Source organism: Lactuca sativa, chromosome 5, assembly GCF_002870075.4.
Source record: "Lactuca sativa cultivar Salinas chromosome 5, Lsat_Salinas_v11, whole genome shotgun sequence".
In the NCBI taxonomy this organism is placed as follows: domain Eukaryota; kingdom Viridiplantae; phylum Streptophyta; class Magnoliopsida; order Asterales; family Asteraceae; genus Lactuca; species Lactuca sativa.
The window spans coordinates 291,058,143-291,081,217 of record NC_056627.2 but is presented as its reverse complement, the minus strand read 5'-3'; the positions used below and the strand labels follow the sequence as shown (position 1 = coordinate 291,081,217).

Genomic DNA, 23,075 nt, shown 5'->3' with positions numbered 1-23,075 from the left:
GACTTGGATGCAAGTTTGGGATGGCTGGCCAGTACGTCGGGCGTGCTCTAAAGTCATGCGTATGTTGGGTGTACGAGCCATGTACGTCATGCGTAAGCAATCTATGGACTTAGAAGATTTTTGGGCTCAAGTACTATTGAGCTTTTGACTTGTTTAGGTTTGGGCCTCAGGCCCACCTGTTGTAGCAAGGTATTTGTGGGCTTAGGGTCATGTTGGGTACTATGGGGCCATATTGGGCCTTAAAGGCCTTGTGGTTGGGCTTGGATGCCTTTTTGGACTTGTATGGATTTAGTCCTTGGTGGTAGGAAGGCCCAATGAGGCAAGGGTGAAGAAACCCTTTTTGCCTTAAAGTTAAAAATGAGGGTTTGGACTTTCGGGTTAGAATATTGACCTAATTTCTAATTAGGGTTTTATACTTGTGCCTTAGGGAGAGGATTTCGCGAGTCATCCATTGAGTGCGATTTGACACCTTCAGTATGAGGTGAGTTTCCTTCACTGTATCTGTGGATCGAATGCACCAATGTCGACCCACTAGTTCATTATGTAGTATGATCATTATCTTCATGACAACTGTCAGTTATGCCTGTATTTGCTTGATGACTCTGTGATTCTTGTTATGATATTATATGGAAGTGGTATGGGTGAAATAGACCCGTTATCCGGTTGAAATAAACCGAAAGGGATTGCAAGCACCTAGATATGCTTGATAGTATCCGGTTGAAATAGACCGAAGGGGATTGCAAGCACCCATATATGCTTGATACTATCCGGTTGAAATAGACTGAAGGGGAGTGCAAACACCCATATATGCTTGGTTGTATGTTTGTATGGTACGTGGTATTTTGGGGGAACCCGCTAAGCTTTGTGCTTACAATTTTCAGTTTATGCTTCAGGTACTTCCAGTTCGAAGGGGAAGGGTTGGACCTGATCGCACGACATCACCCTACGGTTTCCACATTTTGATATTGTGGGAATTTGTACTCTGATAACATGTGGCTATAATACACTTTGACTGTTTTGATATGAGTATCTTATGTTTTGAATGAATTTAAAAACAAAATTTTATCTGTATTTTTGGGATGTTATATAAGCTTTTACTTTTTCCAATGTACATTTTCATTAAAAGTTATTACCTCCTCAAGTATTGGCTCGTTGTCATCCATCTGAACATATGGATCGTCATAAGGTAGATTGTTTGAGGTTGGTTGCACCTTGGGGCAGAGCTTGTTCAAAAACACATCATTGAAGGTCTTGTTCATTGGAATGCAATGAACATATTCAACGTCCAAATTACCTTGCACTTCATCTATGTCAATGTCAACTTCTCTCTCAGCATGCAACTCTTCTATAACTTCACCTACACTAGAGAGCTTGTCCTCGAGGGTGCATACTTCAGTTTGCTCATCAACAATCCATTGATGGACAATGAGACCAAGATGATCTATGTACATAAAAATTACACAACCACATACTTCGATCAACTCCCGGTAGTCTTTTTTTAGTCGCTATTATCATCAATCCATCAGGAAACTTAATATCGGGAATGCAAAAGTATACATTCATGCATGTCTCGTTTGTGAATCTTTGAAGGAAAACCACAAATTCGTTGTTGTCCATTCCAGAAAATAGGGATGAGCGTGGAACGGAACCGGTACCGACCCGTACTGTTCCCGATTTCCCGAAAACCGAATTTGGTCGAAAGTCAATCCCGAGTACCGAACCGAATTAACAACACCGGTATCGGTACCGGGAATGGTACCGGTTTTTGGTACTAGTATCGGTACCGGCGGTACTGATTCTCGAATTTCATGTATTTGGAATAGCAAGTACTGTCCCATATTTTTAAATTCGATACAGTTCGGTTCTGGTTCTGGTACGGGATCGGGATTTGGGACAAACTACTCATCCCTACCAGAAAAATCAACATTCTCAAATCTCTGCTCCACTTCATCTGAGTAACTAATCACCGGGTACCTTGTAAACATACTAGCAAAATGAAGATCGATCTACATGTAAACGACCATAGCAATAATACAGTGGAGAGTTTTTTGCGAGGAACATTAGAAGAAAATAGAATAAAGCCGCAGAAGAAAGCGACTATAGAAGAATGTGTCCTTTATCTTCTAGAGGAAGGGTTATGTAGCTCAATTAACGATAGATTAGGTGGCATCCAATTTGGCATTTTTTTAATTTCATGTACACTAAAACCGACTGATTAGGAAGGGGGTCACCGGGCGACCCCTTCATTTTGTAGAAAATGACCTTAGAAGCAAGTAAATTGTGAATTTGTACCCTTAAAAAGCCAAAAAAAAAAAAAAATACAATATGGATGTTTTAAACCAAAATGTATAAGATTGTGGGGCTATATAAACAATGACACTCAACCATGTTATAATCCCCTTGCTTTTGGTACATTAGGTGCAATTGTTTTCGACGACAGTCCTATAAACAAAAACGATTTTGACTTCATTATTCGCTTAAAGGATAGCACACCTCAAAGAGTTAACAAATTGTAGCCTTTTTACATGGCGTTGCAATTCCCACTATTATTTGTATTTGGTGAGCATGGATGGTCACCTAAACTAAAATTGCTCGAAGAATGTTCACGAGGTGCCAAGTAACTCACCATGAATATGTTTTATAGTTACCAGCTTCATGATCGTTACAATCTGCATACATTGTTAAATCAAGGAGGAAAATTGTTTCAGCAATATTCAATTATCGCTGACATCTTTATTGAACAAAATAGATTGGAATATATTGAATCGGTAGAAGGTCTTTTGCGAAACGAGTATCTTCAAGGTATTCAACTATTCATGATGCATTATTAAAAAAAATAAAAAATAAAAAAAATAAAATAAAATAAAAAAAAGACGACTCTAATGGCCACGATGTTGGAAAAAGGATAAACCATCACCTTTTTTTATTGGCGGTCCTAGATACATGTACAAGCATTACTAGGAAGCTCTGCAATATGTAGGGTACACAAAATTCCGTAATGTTTTATTACATTTATTTGAACATCTAAAGATTAGAAGACATTTTCAAAGATTACCATAAATGAATGCCGAAGATATGAGTGATATCATTGCTATAAGAATCTTTCAGATGAAAGTACATCATTTTGTTGCCTATCTGAAAAATGAAAAACCATTCGGCGATGTATCTACACGTACCTTACAATTATTCAAATCTTACATAATATTCCTTTTGGTCGTTTAAAATGACTAGAACTATGTTCATTGTATACATTTACAAATTTATATGCCATAGAATTTTTTTTTTTTTTTTAAAAGGGTCTTCCCCATTGTCATACACTTCGGGTTTCACTTTCACCTATGTGTGGAAATCAAGCAATCTTGTCATGTTTTTTTGTCTGACACGAAAAGACACGACAAGATTTTAACTTTTATTTAACACGAACACGAACATGACACGACACGTTGTCGTATTTGTTTAACTATCATGAAAACAAACCAATTAAAAAACGACGGACACGAAAAAAATAACATAAAATAACAATAAGTTTATGTAATTAATATTTAATCACACATAACACGACAAACACCAAAAACAAATTCTAAATAATGTCAATTTCTTATCGAATTTTGAACACAAACACGGCACGAAGTCGTGTTTTTTACATTTGACACAAACATGCAATGAACATGAATTCGAATTTTAGTTTCGTCACAATTTCGTTTCATGTCGTGTCATCAATTGTCACCCCTATCCTTTCACTTCCACATAAAATCAAACCACGAGCACAAATTAACAAATTGATATCAACTGAAATTCCTGATCCACAAAATGATCATGAACTTTACATCATCACAAGTAAACTTATGGTGCATGGTGTATTTGCAAATCCTACTTCTTGTTTATACTGAAACATTAGCATGATTTGACTTATAGAACCTTTCTTATCTATTCTTCATTTACACAAAACATCTTATTTTTCTCAAAAGTTGATAAATAGAAACTCGATTCTTATATATATATATATATATATATATATATATATATATATATATATATATATATATATATATATATATATATATATATATATATATATATATATATATATATATATATATATATATATATATATATATATATATATATATATATATATATATAAATCACTTATTAACTCTCAGATAAACTTCTAGATCCAAAAGTATTAATAGATCCTCCAATAACTCCATTCATAAAAATACTTACCAATCCAAAATATAACTCATAATTACTCGTTTCAAATTCTCAAGTGTTACAAAAATGATGGTATTTTTTACGTTTTTCGAATCATAATTGTTTCCTGTATTTTTACCATGTAAAATATGCTAGTTTAGTTCAGTGATGGTTTGGTAAATATAAATGTTCAGGAGCTGCAGCCAAAAGGAAAACGAGATATTCTATCTGTTGGTTATTTAGCAAGATTATTAATTGTATATTATTAAAACTACAAACAAATTTATTGATCATAATTATTAACTAAGAGTATTATTTAGTATTTATCTTACCGACAAACAAACCTGTCCTATGGTCCTACCGCAATGGATAATGATCATTAACCCAACGTTAATGCCATTCAGCTGGAATAGCTCAGTTGGTTAGAGCGTGTGGCTGTTAACCACAAGGTCGGAGGTTCAAGCCCTCCTTCTAGCGTTTTTTATCAACTCTTTTTTTCCCTCTTAAATAGAGATTAACCCCGGTTCGTTTCATGAGTTCTTATGTTTCTTTGTCAATTTTTTTTTAAAAAATCCAAACAAACTGAAAACATAATCATAAATACCAAAGTATCAAATATAAAATCCAAACATTCCAAACCGAAGTTCTAAATATAAAAACCAACGTTCCAAACCAAACATAACATACAAATCCCACACCAAACACAAAAGACATACATTTGATAATAGAAATTGAAGTGTTGCTATGGAACTCGTGAAATGTGGACATAAGACAACTGGATTTAATGGATTTAATGCGATAATATTGATGTGATAATTAGGGGCGGAGCTAGAATTTTAGAACAAGAGGGGTTTGAATTATAATAAGTTGTTAAAATGTATTTTTATATTAATAAGATGTTAAAGTGTATTTTATATTTCAATAACTTAATAGAGACGATGAATTTGACAAGGAAAAATTGTCTAATAAGTATTTTCAAGCACAAGATCTTTAATATTCTTGCTATTAAAAGCAAGCAAATTTAAAAGCACATGCTCGAAACATGAGTCATTTAATAGTTTCAACATAAGCTTTATGTAGTAATAATTAATAAAAATTTACCTCTCTTAAAATCGATTTTTTTTCAAGTTCAATATTAGTTGGTTTTTCAATATTACTATTCATTTCATGTTGTGGTGTGTATTATGAACATCTTCCATATTATTATTACTAATAATATGCAATTTTAGGTAATAAATATCTTATTTTCATTTGAAAAATGAATTAATGGTTCTTTCTTGTTCTTGTTTTATATACTCTATGATTTTATCATTTAGCCTAAGATTATAAAAAACTAATCATAATACATCATTTACAAATTATATTGCTAAATAAAATAACTACAAGTTACAGAAAACTTAAGTGTGCAATAATTAATAAGAATTTAAATGACTTGTTATTGAAATTGATGTTTGTAAAGTAGAGGGTAAAAGCGATGCCGTTTGTGTCCGCTGATGATTATTATAAAAAGGATTATGTTTGTGTGATTGCCGAATTTCTTAAAACATTAGACAAATTAAACAACTGGGTCATGGGGCAAGTGGGCTAAATGATGATAATTCATGGGTTTAAGTGATGAAATTCAATGCTATGAAAAGGAAACAAATTTTTTTGGCTAATCAAATAAAAAATGTTAGGGGAGGCACCCGCTAGCCTCCCCACTGAAATTTAGAGCCCTAATTGATATGTATTTATTAAAGGGCTTGTAGCCTAGTGATATCAAGTATATTCCAATTTTTGGAATGATGTTTTTACCAAAAATTGAGGGTCAAGTCTTGCTAGAAACAAAATGAGTAGTTTAGGTTTAGGAGTATTATAAGGAGTGTGTTGTGTTTGCCACTCTAAAAATAACTAATATGTATTTAATGTTAAAATTTTCTTTTTTCATTGTGTAAACTATAAATCATTTATTAGTTTAATAAAAAAAAATAATTAAATGATGTAATTTGGTTTGGTTTGATACGAACTCCACCAGACCATAAATCAAACCATAACCCAAGTCATAATTAGTTTGGTATGAAACTAAACAAAAATATGAATTTAAAATTTAGTTTGGTTAAAATTCGAGGTCGATTAGGTTTGATTTTCAGTTTCTTGGGGTCTCATATCAAATATTTCACACCCCTAATAGATATAACAATTCTTTTATTATATGTATGAGAGATCTATTAGATTTATGTATAAGAGATATATTTGTTTTATATTTTACCTTCCACGAATTAAAAGTCCCATTCAAACAACAAATCAAACTAAAACTGGTTGAAAATTTTCTAGATTGTTATTCAAATGATTTCACGCTTCTAGATCGATTTATAGGAACATAACATATATTATTTTAGTTGCCTATTTTATGTAATCATATTTAAAAAAATGGACAAAAAGTGAGCGTGGCTCAAACTATAGGATGATATTGTCTACTTGGCTATAGAATTAAATCATAAAATAGTAGAATAAACAATGTAATGAAATAAATAGTGTAATAAAATTGATCATTTTGGCTCGAAGAAATTAAACGCGCCTTCAAAAATGTTGTTTGTTAGGTGTAGATAGAAACTAAAAAACGTAAATTGATAAAGAAAAAAATGTTAATTTTAAAAAAGCAATATTTAATAAAAGAAAGGCATATCCTTAAATAAACTACAATATAAAAATATTCCATTGCATGTAAATAATATATGCTACATATATTGAAATAGTTCCAACAAACTATTTATCATCTAAAAAATTTGTTTACAAAATAAAACAATTTAATACCATGAAATATTAAAATATTTACTAAGGAAAATCTCCATGTTTTTTCTCTAAAAGATCAAGAATTCGTGCGCAATATGATGAAATTTGTATTGCTATCAATTCATAAACATACTTCTTTCAAGTATCTAAGGTGAAAATACACATGATGCCAACTAACTTGATGTTTAGGTCAATTATCATTCTTAGACAATTTACTTTTGTAAAAAAATTTATAAAAAATATCTTCATTTGCTAATGATCAAACTCTAAACTATATTTGACATGAACAAAAACTATAAAGCATAGGTACTCCATGTAAAAAGAAATGACTACATAACAAAATACATTCCACTTATTAATCTTTTTTTTTTGTGTGAATATGGCAACAGTTTCATTTTCTGCTCTTTCCATCCTAAAACAAAACGGTGTAGCCTTTATATTCATAAATGACTATTTTGCCCTTATCTTTTTCCATCTCCTTTACATGACAAACATTTATGCTGACTAAGCAATCTTCATGCCACACCCGGAATTATAATCCGAAATTTTAATCCATTAACATAAGGGACAAATTTGGTTATTGCTGAAATTACCAAAAAGAAATAACACAAACTTACGCAAAAATCAACATGATATTTCCTATCTCCCTCACAAAAGCCCTAATAATTAGTTGCAAATGCATCAAAATCAATTGCAGACATTGACAGCCATTACAAATGATTCAAAGATTTAGCATGACCTCTTTTAAGCTGTGATTCTAGATCGACCCTTAGCAATCCTCCTAGCAATAACTCGCCTACCTCCTTTTGTTGCTTTCCTGCATAAATTTCAACACCAAGTTGCTATTAGCAGCCAACATGCAGAGTGTAATTACAAGATCATGAAAGCTAAATTCTTATCTACCTAGCCAGGTAACCATGAACCCTTTTCCTCCTGAGGTTGCTAGGTTGATAAGTTCTCTTGATGCACAACAAAGGTTCACTTGATGATGAATCATCTCCTGAACAAATAGAAACAAATATGAGACCCTAATTCTAACCCTCTTCACAAGAATCAAAACATGGTTTAAACTCTGCCTTATCAAGTTTCCATTAAATTCCATGTTGAAAATTTCATTTTTCATCAAATTTCGTAGTTACACAAGACCCTGTTCTTCACCGATGACCTACTTTATATTTTGTAGGTAATGAAAACTGTAAATTAAGCATCATCAATGTCGTGAAGACAACAAAGTAATAATTCGATAGGTAAGAGTAAGTTTTTACATATGTTCAAATCGCAGTATTAGACAAATTCTCTAATTTTTATTTAGCGTCTACATTCTATTGAACATATATTGCACGATTTCAAATCGGGAAACAGGTAATTACCGTCAGGGAGGAAGAATCGGAGAGAAGGAAGTCCGCAGGGATACAAGAACCCTTCTGCAAGAACTCTTTTTAGGGTTTCTGCATCGTTTTGGATCAAATTCAGCGGGTTCTGTAGATTCAGAAGAGATGGAAATGGCTGTGGGGTGGAAAGCTTCGGTGCGATTTCAAAGATCTGGGGAACGAACTTATGAGCCGGGTCGGGATGAACAAACGGATTCATAATACGGCTCAACATCGAAACTCCGGTGCGAATTAGGGTTTTAGACGACATCTTTCCGGCAAAACAGAGGGCTAAAGGGTGATAGAGGGATTTTTCGACGGCGATCTTAAATTTTGTAGAAACGAGAAAGTTTCGGTATAGACTCTAAACTATAGAATATTTCAATACTGAGTCCCTCTATTTTATGTTTTCCTATAAACGGAGTCACTCTATTTTATGTTATACCCGGTTAGCCTATTAGGGCCCGGGTTTGGCCCAACATTGGTACAAGAAAGCCCAAAAGGTCGGGTAATTTCCAAATTCCAATATCCATATGGACAGAGTGGGGGTAAAATGTAAATACGGTGCCTTCAAGCTCATGGCTCCTCCCCTTGAACAGGTTCAGAATGGCGGCAGTGAGCGGCTTTAGTAGCCTGCTAAATCTTTCCCTCTCAACTTGTATATTTGGCTTTAGTACTTGTACATTAAGAAGTCGGTTGAGACTTGGGAGGGTTTAAAAAAATGGATCCCTTGTATTATGGGTTACAAAGAAAATGGAAATGAAAGAAGAGATACAAATTTAATGTAACCGTCTATGTGGCAAATAGATTGAGTCAAAATTTGGTACATTTATGACTATTTATCCTTTTAGGGTGTGTTTAAATAGGGATGAGATTCTTTGGTTCAACACAAAATGCTTTCTATCATGTATTTTCGACAAATTTTTTGTATCCGGCTTTCATGTTTTGTAATCTTGAATATCAAATTTCATGTTTGTGTTCTTGATTCTCGTACTGATTAATAAAATTTATTGAAAAATAAATCTGGTTAGAGAAACCATGATAAGAATATGGATTGGTTATAGTTGGTCAAGTACACCGGTCTCTATGTTAAATTATATAATTTTTTTAATAAGGATGAAATACAGAAAAACATAATTAATTATCTATAAGTATTCAGAAAAAAGCTCTTACATTTTGTTTATATGCATAAAAACCTTACATTTTCAATTACCGTTAACAATAACCCGGATATCCGGTTTTTTTAAGAAATTACCGATTGTTTTGTATGATGACATTTATATTTTTTGTTTTTAGATTAACATGGAAACAAAAATAAGTATGTTCCTCTTGTTTAAGGTAAAACACGATAACTATATCATTTACTTAACTGTCATTTACTCAAGCAAAAATAAGTGACATCGTTTATTTTTTTTCTTTATCAACCTAAAATCGAACAAGATAAATATCATGCCACAAAAGACCAGTAGCTTCTTAGAAGACAGATATTTGGGAAATCTAAAAGTAACTGAAAACGTAGTGGTTTTTTGCATGTAAACAAAATGTAAGAGTTTTTCTGAATGTTGCTAGATAAATGGTTGTGTTTTTCTATATTTTGCCCTTTTAATAATCGAAATGGTTAATACAATAAAAGACACTATATTGAGTTTTTTCGAATTAAACTTCAACTTATGTTTTTCCTCAAAAGGCCTTGCATTTTTCTTTTTCTTTTTTTTCCTTTTTTTCAAGTTTACCGCTGATCTTCTGGTTTTAGGGGAATAATAATAATAATAATAAAACTTTGAACTTCACATGTGGCAATTTTGTTGGAAGCTAATTTCAACTTTCATGTTTTCTTGATTATAAACGTTTTCAATCTTGGAGTAATTTGATCCATAATAATCTCATTACAATCTTTTGAGAATTAATTTTTGTTTCCATTTGAGTGGGAATTTTCTTTTGACTTATAATTCTCATGTTCTTTTATTGTTTATATTGTTAATGAATTTCAGTATTAGAATCTATAAAAAAATAAAAAAAACACATTTTATTTGTTCGAAATAATGAGAAACACTATTATATCAAATTCTTGTTAATAAAATGCATATCAAAATCTATTTGTGGGTTGCTAAGAGACTATTACACGTGAAAAACAATAGTCTAAGTAAGTTTTTGTATCTTAGATTGTTTTAAGAACCGTCTCTAATCTTTGATAATTATAGTGCATGTTAATTTTGAACATTACACTAATCAAGTTGAGAATGCACATCAAATCCCTAGTGATTTGTAATTAATTGGCATTAGTAACCAAAAAGTTTCTAACCCACCGATATAAGGTGTTGATTTCCTTTGTTTGGAACGAGGGTTCAAGTCTTCATGTGAAACATAGATGTAATTAGGTGTAGTTTATGAGTGTATCAATTTGCCTTTTCATAAAAAATAAAAATTAGTGTTACCAAAGATATTTTAGAATAGTCCACAAGCTTGATCCAAGTCATTTCTAGCAAAATCAAGTGTTTCTTCTCTACATTACATAAAGGGATAACGACTTGAGAGGGTAACAAACTATACCCTTTGTAAATATTTGGTCACTTAACTTTTTTTTGTGCTATATTAAACATTAAACTTGTTATTTCTTTCAAAAGATACCATTATTACCGGGTATCGAAGGTTTCCGCCAAGTATGTCATTTCGGTCATCTTCTTCGGCGGTGTTCCGACCAAATGGTTTTAGGAACAATTTCAGATCTAAAAACGATTTCAAGAACACACATTGTCATATGTTCATCTGTTTCTGAAAACAGTTTTAGTTTTCGAGTTCTTCGTTCATCATAAATCGAAGGTCCAGAAATTCAAACGATTTTTCAAAACTATTTCTAGAACACACACACACACACACTAACATCTTGTTCATCAGAAATCGAAGGTCTAGAAAATGATTTCGTGGCTTTTTGTATGGTTTAAACTTAAGGAATATGAAGGGTCAGAAACAATTCAAAATCTGCCATGGATGAAGGTGTTGCAGGTTCGTTAGTGGAGATGATGAACAATGATGAGTATTCGAAGGTGTTGCAGGTGGAGGTGTGATGTGTATTTATTAATGGAGATGATGAAGAGGGATGATGAACAGATGATGAACTCGAGATCTGCCATGTAAGAAGACAGATGTGGAGGTGTGATGGGTATTCAAAGGTGCCATGGATGAAGGGCCAGAACTCGAACCTAGGGTTCGATTTCAGGTTGTATTCGCCGGAAAATTCATAGTTTCGTCGGAAAATTCAACTTGACCGGTTAAACCTTCAATACCCGGTAATAATGGTATCTTTTGAACGAAATAACAAGTTTAATGGCTAACAGGGCACCAAAAAAATTAAGTAACCAAATATATATACAAACGGTATAATTGGTTACCCTCTCAAGTCATTATCCCTTACATAAACACTATAGTTGGTTTGCAGCAAATTAACAAATACGTTTTTGAAAATATTAATTTTAAAATTTATCAATATCTAAATGAAAGAGTTTCCTATTACTAGAGGGGTTAGATAAGGTGACCCGCTCTCGCCCTTACTCTTCATAATTGCAAAGGAAGGCCTCAAAGTTGTCATGAAATATGCATGTCACAAATCTCTTTACCAAGGCATCCAATATCCCAACAATGGACCCTCGGTCTCTCACCTTTTCTATGTGGACGATGTCATGTTTTTCGGGTTCTTGGAATAGCTCAAACTTTATAAATCTTTCTAGAATCCTTCGGTGTTTTCATGCATCATCCGGGCTTAGGGTAAACTTTCACAAATCTAAAGTTTATGGCATTGGTGTTTTGAAGGGTAAAGTGGCTAGTTGCGCTCGTATCCTTGGTTGTGAGGCAGCCAGGTTCCGCTTTAGCAACCTTGGAGTCTCAGTTGGGGCTAACATGACTAAAAAGAATAATTGGGCACGTATTATTGACCGTGTGAAAACCGCCTCTCCTCGTGGAAGGCTAAGACTCTATCATTTGGAGGTCGATTGACTTTGGTCAAGTCGGTTTTAGGTAGTATTCCGCTCTTTTACTTTTCCTTATTTAAGCCCCCTGCTTCGATTATTAATACCATCGAGAAATTAAGGCGTCATTTTCTTGGGGGGGGGGGGGGGGGGGGGGGGGTAATGATGATAAAAACAAAATATGTTAGGTTGCTTGGAGTGTGGTTTTAAGCCCAAAAGATAAAAGGAGGCCTTGGAGTTGGGTCGTTAATCTCTATCAATGCAACATTGTTAAATGTTAATTAAGTGGCTTTGGATATTCAAAAATGAGCCTAACGCCTTATGGGGTTGCATAATTTGCGGGATTCACAATTGCTACAGGAAACCAATGAATTTATGGGGAAAAAAAGACTTTATATGGAGTTTGGTACAACATTGTAAAGTATGTTGCTTCCCTTGACTCTCTAGGCATTGACTAAGCCTCCCTATTAAAGGTGAAAATTGACTCTGATTGTAACTCCCTTTTCTAGCTTGAAGACTGGACGGGAGTCGGTTCGCTTACTGGACGGGAGTCGGTTCGCTTGCCACTCGATTCCCTGCCATTTTTGATCTGGATAAGAAAAAATATGCTTATGTTGTTGAGATGATGGCCCCCCAATTGTGTTATGTGGGATTGGAAACGGCTTTGTTTCGGTAGTCAGGAAATTATGGAGTTGGAGGAGGCTAATAATTTACTCGACCACTTTTTTCTGAATGGTGGTATGGATCATTGGGTGTCAAAAATCTCCGGAGACGATGAGTTTTATGTGAAAGATCTCAGGGCGTTGATCGACAACAAATTAACTACCCCGGTGGATAATCCTACATTATGGATTAAAATTGTCCCGCTAAAGGTTATTGGTTTTGTTTGGTGCACGTTTATGGACCGAATCCCTACGACGGTGGCTCTCTCGTGTAGGGGCATTCAACCTGCCTCCATTTCATGTCCCTTCTGTGATTATGGGAGAGACGACACATATCACATTCTTCTTGGGTGTGATGTTGTCCTTGAAGCTCAGGTTTGGTTATACAAGTGGTGCAATATTCCTTTTCAAAGCTCTGTCTCGATCGGGGAATTTGTCAATTTTGCTGGCACATGGGGACATTATCCCAAAAAGAGAGAGATAGTTCTTTCTATTTGGCACGGTTTCCTCTGGTGTTGTTGCAAGACGAGGAGTGACATGGTTTTTAACAAAATTCATACTTCTTCCTCAAAGTTGGTTGATAATGTGATTACATTGGTGTATAGTTGGGTGAGTGTTGGGGGTAATTTTGGAAACTATAATTGGGCTAATTGGTGTTGTTGTCTGTTAAACATTTTGTAATTGTTGTTTCTCCCTTTGCCCTGCCTTTGCTTCTTGGCAGTGGTCTTAATACAATCGTTGGTTAAAAAAAAGACCTTATTAACTGAAATTCGATCTCTTTGTCCAAGTATAATACATATGTTACCCTTCAGAATAATTTGTATTGCAACAAATGAGGTACTATTTTACTCTTCCAAATTATTTTATATATAAGATAAAGCAAATAAATATATACTTGTAATAATTCAGGTACTATTTTATATATAAGACAAAGTAAATAAATATATACTTGTAATAATTCATAAAGAACATGAGAGAGATGTAGGTGAAAAGATATAGTAATAATTGGTAAGAGAACATCATAAAAAAGCAAAAGAAAAAATAAAGAGGAAAAAGACACAAACAATCACAAGACACCAAAAAAATGTTTTAAAACATAAAAAATATACTTTAAATCATTATTTAATTTATTACTAAACACGCTTCATCTGTTGATAGCTCATAGAAAAATTAGAGGCAACAATCTAAAGTATTAAACAGATTACCTTATAATTATATGTGTCCATTTGAGTTTTCTTCCAAAACTCAAAAGGTTGATAAATTTCCGGCAATCTCAATCTGTCACACTACTCCATAGGTAAAATAGATTTAAGCTCTGCGGAATGCGTTCAAATGTGTATTTAAAAAACAAACTAATATTTTAACAACAGGAGATTTCATCTAAATTCTTCTGTTTTCGCTTCATTTTTATCAATATATGAACTTGTCCCCATGCAAACTAAAAAAAATAATTGACAGATCAACTCGTTATATCTTAACAAACCCTAAAAAGTACCCTTTTAATTCAAACTCACACTTACTCATTACATAACTTATTATTCCACCCACTCATTTTGCCTAAAAAGGGAAGTGTCATCAACACTTCGCTTCAACTTACTTTTCAAGATTTTTGACCATTACACCAAACAAGTGTAATCATTTTAAAAGGGCCTTTCTCCACAGTTTAATCTAGGTAAGAAAGTACTTGGCCAAATCATGTCTAACAATCATGAAAAAAACACATTCCACGTCTTTATGACCCTCATCAATGGCACCAACCACCTTAACAGGAATTGTCAAGTCAAGATTTTGACTTTTGCCCTTAATAAAGGGCAATCTTGTCAAGAAATTGTCTTCTCACTATAACAATCATATAGATTATTGGGTTGTTATTTATTATCATTATTATTTTGTTAGGAATGCATTATTTGGATTAAATGTTTGTCGGGAAAAATAATGGATGTTTGAAATACATGTTTAATAAAAAATTGTTAATGATAATTTAAAATGACAAAAACAAATCATTGATTTATGAATCAATTATATAAAAACAATATTTGACATAAGATGATGATATAATTTCAAAAATAATTAATTATAACATCATTTATAATTAGTAATTGAACATAATAGTTTGGATACAAAATTTCAAAATCAAACACCTAAAAACACCTACGATCCATTTTCTCCATACAAAAAAGAAACAATTAAAAAAAGGATAAATAAATAAATAACCTTAAAATGTAGCAGTATGTATATCCATTTTGACAACAAACAACTACAAAATTACAATTCCAATTCAAAGTTACATTTAAAAAAAATGGTGACAATTGTCAGCAATAAATAATCAAAAGACCAAAAAGGTCTTTTACAACATGTCACACAATCTTGTGGGGAATGATTTTCTCACCCAATATAAATAAATAAAGTTGAAAAATCTAACCTCAACAACACAATTCAGCAATGATGTCCAATTCCTTCAAATAATTGCTAAAAGCTTAAATACCAATTTTCATCTTCTTCAAATATACATGGAATAATTAATTTAATTACTCCACTCCACCTCAGTTATCGGTTTGAAGTGCAGCAGTAATCCATTCAGATGCAGCTTTTTCAATGTCTGGCTCAATCATGTGAGATACAGATATGGGAGTAACTGACACCTGTTTCAAAACATTTAAACAGATTTAGTGTATGTACTTTCACAATTTTTATAATAAAAAAAAAAAAAGAAGTTGGTTTTTTAATGTTGAAAACTTGAAATAAGTTTAGGGGACTTACAAATCCACTTAGAAGGGCTCTGAAATCAAGATTTTCATCTGTTTCTTCTTGGGGAGTGTCTTGAAACTGCATATCATTAATTATAAAATGCTTTTTATTTTCATAACATAAATAATGCTAGAAACTATGATTGAAATCCATTCTTCGATATATGATAACTGATATTTAAAAATTAAAAAGCCTACCTCTAGCCTGAAGTATTTGACTGTTTTATTGGGGTCAACTTTCCCTGATACACCAACTGATTCAACAACCTCCAAATTCTTCTTCTGTGAGTTTAATCTTCTTGCTGCACCCTTCAACATATAAACCACAACAAATCAATCAAATTATAAAAAAAAAGATACAAACTTTTATACAAATTTAACAGCTTTTATATAAATTACTTACTGCTGCAGATGCATCTCGACCAAGTTGTGCAAGTTGCAAACCCATGCCTGGTTGATTTGACATAAACCTTGCAGCTGAAGGGTTTCTATTGGCTGCAATTGCTTGCCATACCGGTTTTGACCTCCATAAACTCTGTTTTGTCAACTTAAACCCCTGCAAATATGAAAAGTAACGGTTTTAGTCCCTCAAAGATAAAATTGTGATTAACGTGTAAAATATATATAACAAACCTTGTTTTCTAAAGGGGAAGAAGGAACTGTGATATGTAAGGAAGAGCTTTTGGGGAAAGTCCCATTTTCTACATCTTTTATGGCTGCGTTTATAACAGGTAAACAAACAGATGCAGCATCCTTGAATTCATTTTCTTGACTTTCACCTTTTTTCCTGGAACATATGAACATTTGATTTGATTTATTAAATGTGTGTAAACTAATAATCTAAAGGAGAATTGGTTACTTACCAGTTTAGGGAGATTGATAAAGATGGTATCCCACTAATTAAGGCTTGTCTAGCTCCAGCTATAGCACTCGAGGAAAACCTGTTTTGATTGTTAAAAAATGATTTTTTTTTTGGATTTTGGTAAATTAAAATTTGAGAATATTTGGGGGTAGAGCCATAGAGGAAGTACTTACATATCATTGCCACAAATTGGACCCTTGTTGACTCCGACAATCACCTGATGATCATACCAAAATGAGTCAAAATTTATGATGAAAATGAGGATTGATAAACCTAAAAAGACATACCAGTTGTGGTTTTGACCATGCAAACAAAGCCCCAGATAAGGCTAAAGAAACACAGTCCACAGGAGTACCAGAAACCTCGTAAGCAGTGGCACCTTTGATTTCAGCTGGGCTTACTGCAATTGATTCTTGGAATGTATACGAATGGCCAGATAATGATTTATCACTGCAAATCCCATGGATAAATGTATCAATTAACCTCAAGATTGCAAAGAAATTATCTTTTTTGATTCGAAGGATAGATTTTGGTGTTTGATACCGACAACAAATCCAGATGTAAAGTAAAATTAGTTTTGAATTATTAACATCACATGATCAAATTCGAAAAGCACGTCCAGACACCTCCCAATATTCCATAAGCCAGAGAATCAAGCAGAAAAAAAGGGAGGGATTTATAACATATTAGAGCTAATTCGGTAAATCACTTATGTATAATGTAAAGGGTGAAGAAATTTACACTTGAGGGGCGCAGACACTGACATTATAGAGGCCTTGACTAACAAGAGCTTCAATGAGAAAAATGAGACCAGGAGAATCGATCCCGTCACTATTTGTAACAAAAATCACAGGCTTGGAAGGGTCAAAATCATCAACAGGAGCAGAAGACTGAACGGCGGATTCATCATCCTTTTTATTGTTCGATTTGTCATCATTTTCTTCGGGAGCAGGGTTGCCTTTCTTCTTAAGAACATCCTGTAGATTCGAAACCAAACCTGGAGGCAACTTCATGCCAGGAGTCGTCATTATTTTTCTTTTTTACAAAACAAAGATAGAAAGTTAGGGAAATCAAACCCTAGAGAGAGAAAAGAGAAAAAAGGGGGGAGGATAGGGAGAGAGAATGTGATGAGGGATTGAGGAAAAAGTGTGATTGATGATGGAAGGAATGGATAGAGCGATTCAAACGGCGTGTATATAAAAATGGCGATGGAGATGTAGAGAGAGAAATAAAGAATGTTGCTTGAATGGGGTACCACTAATCAAAGAGAGGGAGAGGGAGAGGAAGAGGGAAGGATAAAGAAACAGTGTGATAATGAATGATGGGGATATCCTTCATTCACCCTTCGGAGTTATTTACAGTTTCCTCTCTTTTCATATAGTGAATATTTTTCATATAGTGAATATCAAATAAAAATTGTCTTCGTAGATATATTTCTAGTGTATTAGATTTATTTTGTTACATATATTTTTTTATATATAACTTGAATACTTGTTAATTTTTAATTATTTTTAATTATTTAATATTTACTCATTATTTATGCTTTTTTTTTCTTTTATTCAAAGTCATCTAAGGGTAAATAGCACACAAGATGTCACTAAGGGTAAATAGCACATAGGATACTAAGGTGGTGTTTGTTTTTTGGAAAAAAAAAACTTCTTCAGACCTTTATTGCGGCGCAGCACATGCGCAACACATTTTATCTCGCAGTTGTTTGTTATTTACAGTTTTTCTTAGCACAACACTTGTTTTGCATTTTCCTACATTTTCTTCTTCTTCTTTTTCTTGTTTAAATATTGATTATATATTGCTGAAGTCTTATTCTTTTTTGTTTATTCTTGTTGAATTTTTTTTAATATTGAATAATAATAATAATTTGTTGATGAAATATCATTATTTTATGCTAAAATATCTTTATTTTTTGTTTAAATATCATTATTTTTTGCTGAAATATCATAAATTATTGAAATGTCATATATTATTAAATTTTCGGTATTATAAAACTATTTTCGGATTATAAAATCAGTTTATTTTACTTTTTTAATATATGCAGCACCATGCAAATGTTAAAAAAACAAACACGCTTCTTATTACAGTCTGCAGCCGTTTGGTCCACTTCTTCTGCTGCAGAGGGTTGCAGAGGTGGTCCGCATATTTTATAGATTTTTGCTTTAAAAAAAAAACAAATGGCACCTAAGTGTAGCACCTAGTTCCTGATATGTATTTCTTTTATTTAAGAATTTTGCATTTTGACCTAGGACTCGGCGAGTTGGCAGCCCAACTCATCGAGTAGAAGCAGTTTAGACCCGGGGTTTAAGTGGTGGACTCGTCGAGTCGGCGGCCGAACTCAACGAGTAGACTCTGACTGGACAGAACCCTAATCTGAGGGTTTGCACCCTATTTAATCATCTCATTCAGCCCCCTAATTGTGTGTGTGTGTGAAGATCTAAGGCATTTGTGGTGATTTTTGGTGGTTTTGATCACAAGGAAGAAGGAAGAACATAGAGGGATCAAGAGAAGACCAAATGAGTCCTTGTTGGTTCATTATTTGCAGTTTCTAGAAGGTATACAGTCTATACCTTGCTTGTTCTTTTGTTAGATCCCTTTTTGGGGAGATTTAGGGCTTTTAAGCCATATTTTGTAACCAACCATGACTGCAAGCATGGTTGGAGGGGTCAAGGCTTCGGATCTAGGACCTTGGAAGGGTCACAAGGCAGTTAGGGGTTGCTTTTGCACCCATGGAAGGCTCCATGCATCTTAAGAGCTTCTTTTTGGGCATTTTAGGCTCAAAGTCCCATGCATACACGTAAAGTTTGTAACTTTACGTGCTAGATCGATCTTAGGGGCATAGATCTATCATTTGGACAAGAGTTGCACACCAGAAATCGAAGACATAGAGTTGGACGTTATCGACTCGGCGAGTCATTCTTGGGACTCGGCGAGTCCGAGACTTGACTCTCTTTTTCTGTTAGGGTTCGAAGGAACTCAGTTGGGTGATGTAAGAGTTTTAGAGGATCCAAAAGAGTGACCCAACGTATTGGACTTAGCCTTAGACCTGAAGTTCATAGGACTCGCCGAGTACATGAACAGACTCGGCGAGTCCAAGGCTATCTCCCAGCACATGAAGATGAACTCGACGAGTTGTTCATACAACTCGACGAGTCAAGGACAGGACTTGTTCTTCAGATGAAGATGAACTCGGCAAGTTGTTCATACAACTCGGCGAGTCGGATGAAGGATTATTCGATGTTCAAATAGAAGGAGAACTCGTTGAGTCATTTCCTAACTCGACGAGTAGGGACGAGAATGAGGACAATTGGATGGATAAGGACTCGACGAGTTGGCGGCCCAACTGGGCGAGTCATGTCAACTAGAAGTTGACTTTGGCTTGACTTTGACTAGGTCAGGGGTAAAATAGTCATTATACCATAAGAGTAGTTATCAGACTCTGATGATATGGTTTTCGAGACATGATTTTATGATTTTATGAATGATGAAATAGTGACAATGCTTTGGTAACATAAATTATCATTTACTTGATTTAAAAATAGAATTTTTGACCTCAAATTTTGGGATGTTACACTAAGTTTACACCAAAATTTTAATTTGACACTGTGTTTTTTTTTGTCTCAAAGTTTACACTGTTTTTTTTAATTTTTTACAATTATGACCACCTGACCGATCAACCCGATCACAAGCTGACGTGGCATGCTGACATGCCATGCTGACGTGTTAAAGTTGATTTTTTTTCCACAAAAGACATTAAGTTTTAACTTTTTTCGATTTTAAGATTAAGTTTAATTTTTTCATTTAGTTTTGACACCTTATTTTTTTGTTCCAAATCGAACATCATTTTTCCAATTTTGTTCAATTTTGTCATTTTCCATTTGAAACCGTATAAATATTTTTTATTACATTTTAAACCGTAAAAATACATTTTTTTTCGTTTAAAAACCACATTTTTATTTAAATACAAGGTGTTTTTTTTACATTCAAACCATAATGTATAAATATACATTAGTTATATCATGAAAACCAAATTAACCACAAGCTTCGAATAAGATGTAAAAATTTCACGGGTTGCTTTGAATGTTAAAAAAATGTGATTAGTACGCAGGGTGTACCATAGGGTACGCTTAGCGTACTAGCTGAGAAGCTAAGGGGGAAATATGATCGTGGAGTCGAGCCTCGTACGTTGGGTGTACGAAGGTTATGTTGGGCGTACGAGGGTTTAATGAAACCCTAATCTTAGGGTGTTGCACTCTATATAAACTCCTCAAGTCCATAGGGTTGGCCTCTTTACTAGCCTCCATACCTCCTAAACCTTAAATTTCAATCCTTAGCCATCATTTTGTGTCTTTGAGCTCTTGAGAATAAAAGTTGGTGCTTATTTTCTTATTTTGAAGGGATGGAAGAAGGTTAAAGGTTCATTGCTTAGTGTGAAGGTTAGAGATCCATAATCATCACTCCTTTTGCAAGTCATCTGAGGTATAAAGATCTTATCTTGATAGGTTCTCTTATGGATCTTCTTTTGGACTTATTTATGGCCATTTTAGTCCTTTTTGGTTGGTCTTGATGAGCTAAGATCGTTTTAGAAGCTAAATCTTGTAGATATGGATGTTTGGATGGCTCATTAAGCTTAAAGGTGCAAACTTTATGGTGTTTATGGTCTCATGCATGCATTAAGTCATTTATCAATCTCTTTTGAGCTCTAAGAGCCTCATTAAGCCATAAAAGCACGTAAAGTTGGCAATGTTACGTGATAAACCGTCTTAAGGAAGTCATATATGAGTTTGGTTTAGGTCTTAATCGATTAAGAGTTGGAAAAATGGAAGTCAGACAAATGGGGGAGTACGATGGGCGTAAAAGTAGGTACGCTTAACGTACAAGCCCTAGAGTGAGTACGTTGCACGTATGTGCTGAGTACATCCATCGTACTCAACAGGTTGGGCTTCAGACGCTTGGGCTTTTGGTTTGAGCCATGTTTGGACTTAGATGCATAGGTCCTTGTTGGGCCATCAAGTTTTTGGGCTAATGTTTGTTTTGGGTTCGCTTGGAAAAGGCCCATGAAAGAGATTTAGGCCCAATTTGGAACATTGGGCCATAATTGGGCTTGAGATGATTATTTTGGAATTTGGGCTTTTGGACAATTGGTTTGGGCCTAGGCTTTGGGCCAAAGATAAAAAGGTATTTTACCTTGGATTAGACTCTTTGTGTGAGTTGAGATCCAATTATTGATTGGATGATTATTTTGTGATTGATAGTGCGGGGATTCTAGCGGGCCAGCAACCAAATATTTATCTGTGGGATTCAGCAATGCGAGGTGAGTTTCCTCACCATGTTTAGCGGGTCGAAGGCACCAATGCCGACCCATGATTTTGTTATGTTAGGATGCTAGATGTATGTGTGACTCTTGCATGTGATATGTACTCGTATGCTTACAGGGCGGGGCTCAATGACCATTTTGTATGTTATGTATCTTCGTGATTATTGCATCTGTTATGTGTTTACATGTTTATATGTAACATCCCGAAATACCAAGAGTAGAGTAGAAGGGCTAAAAGAGTAATTTTGGGAAAGAGTGACTCGGGGAGTCCATGGGTGGACTCGGCGGGTAGAGTCGCGACTGGGTCACGTGTTAAGTAGCCGACTCGGCGAGTCAGTGAGATGGACTCGGCGAGTAGGTGCTGAGTGGAGAAAACCCTAATTCCCGGGGTTGAGCCCTATATAAACATCATTATGTTTTCCTCCCAGCCTCTTTGTTCCCCCTTGAGTTCCAGAAACCCTAAAATCATGGAGAAGCACCATTGTTGAGCAAATTAGAGCTTGGAGAGGTGGTTGTTGAAGAGATTCCAAAGAAGAAGAGGCTTGGATCAAAGGGCTTTGCAAGGATTCGGGATAATCTTCCCCTAGAGCTTCCTTTTGAGGTACCTTTCCATTGTTTGAGCTGCTATTGTCTAGATTCTTCATTTTGGGGATGTGGAGATCATATTCTTTGGATGTATTGGAGTTTAGAGGCTAGATCTGAGGTTGCTACCTCAGATCTGGGATGGAGAAGAGTTAGAATGCATGAAAGTCCCTGTGTTGAGTGTTGGATGAAGCTATCTTGTCCCAAACCTTAGCCCTAATGTGCAAAATGCATAGATCTCTTTGGATTCACGTAAAGTTTGCCACTTTACGTGATGGATGAGTTGTAGGAGGCTAGATCTATGTTTTGGAGCAATTGCATGGCCTGGAGTGCTTCTGTATGGATTCAGACCGGTGGTACTCGGCGAGTCACATGGGTGAACTCGACGAGTTGCTTGAAGATGGCCTGGAACTCAGCGAGTTGTATGAACAACTCGACGAGTAGGATGAAGATTGCCTGTAACTCGGCGAGTAGGTTGAAGATAGCCTTAGACTCGGCGAGTATGTTCTTGGGCTCGGCGAGTCTTGTCGAAGAATCCCAATATTTTTCTGGTCGAGTCGAGAATCAGTGAGTCAAGGGATGACTCGGTGAGTTGTGT

The 23,075-nt window shown here is 34.5% G+C and overlaps 3 protein-coding genes and 1 non-coding gene across 4 annotated transcripts; 2 read left to right on the top strand and 2 right to left on the bottom strand.

Annotated features, from left to right (window-relative positions):
* The first annotated feature begins 4,597 nt into the window (after nt 1-4,597).
* TRNAN-GUU (transfer RNA asparagine (anticodon GUU)) lies at nt 4,598-4,671 on the top strand. The gene has a single exon. It is a non-coding gene; the product is annotated as a tRNA-Asn (tRNA).
* Nucleotides 4,672-7,498: 2,827 nt separating this feature from the next.
* Nucleotides 7,499-8,693, bottom strand: LOC111910327 (uncharacterized). Its single transcript, XM_023906155.3, has 3 exons — nt 8,337-8,693; nt 7,870-7,966; nt 7,499-7,783 (listed from the first exon to the last, which is right to left on the bottom strand). The coding sequence occupies exons 1-3, from the start codon at nt 8,605-8,607 to the stop codon at nt 7,711-7,713; spliced, it is 441 nt and encodes a 146-aa protein (XP_023761923.1). The 5' UTR covers nt 8,608-8,693; the 3' UTR covers nt 7,499-7,710.
* A 4,291-nt stretch (nt 8,694-12,984) lies between these two features.
* On the top strand, nt 12,985-13,641 carry LOC111910077 (uncharacterized). Its single transcript, XM_023905868.1, has one exon. The coding sequence runs from the start codon at nt 12,985-12,987 to the stop codon at nt 13,639-13,641; it is 657 nt and encodes a 218-aa protein (XP_023761636.1).
* Nucleotides 13,642-15,146: 1,505 nt separating this feature from the next.
* LOC111910326 (uncharacterized) lies at nt 15,147-17,907 on the bottom strand. The gene is made up of 9 exons (XM_023906154.2): nt 17,311-17,907; nt 16,857-17,019; nt 16,743-16,786; nt 16,571-16,648; nt 16,341-16,494; nt 16,111-16,263; nt 15,906-16,016; nt 15,721-15,786; nt 15,147-15,602 (listed from the first exon to the last, which is right to left on the bottom strand). The coding sequence occupies exons 1-9, from the start codon at nt 17,595-17,597 to the stop codon at nt 15,504-15,506; spliced, it is 1,155 nt and encodes a 384-aa protein (XP_023761922.1). The 5' UTR covers nt 17,598-17,907; the 3' UTR covers nt 15,147-15,503.
* Between the last annotated feature and the right edge of the window lie 5,168 nt (nt 17,908-23,075).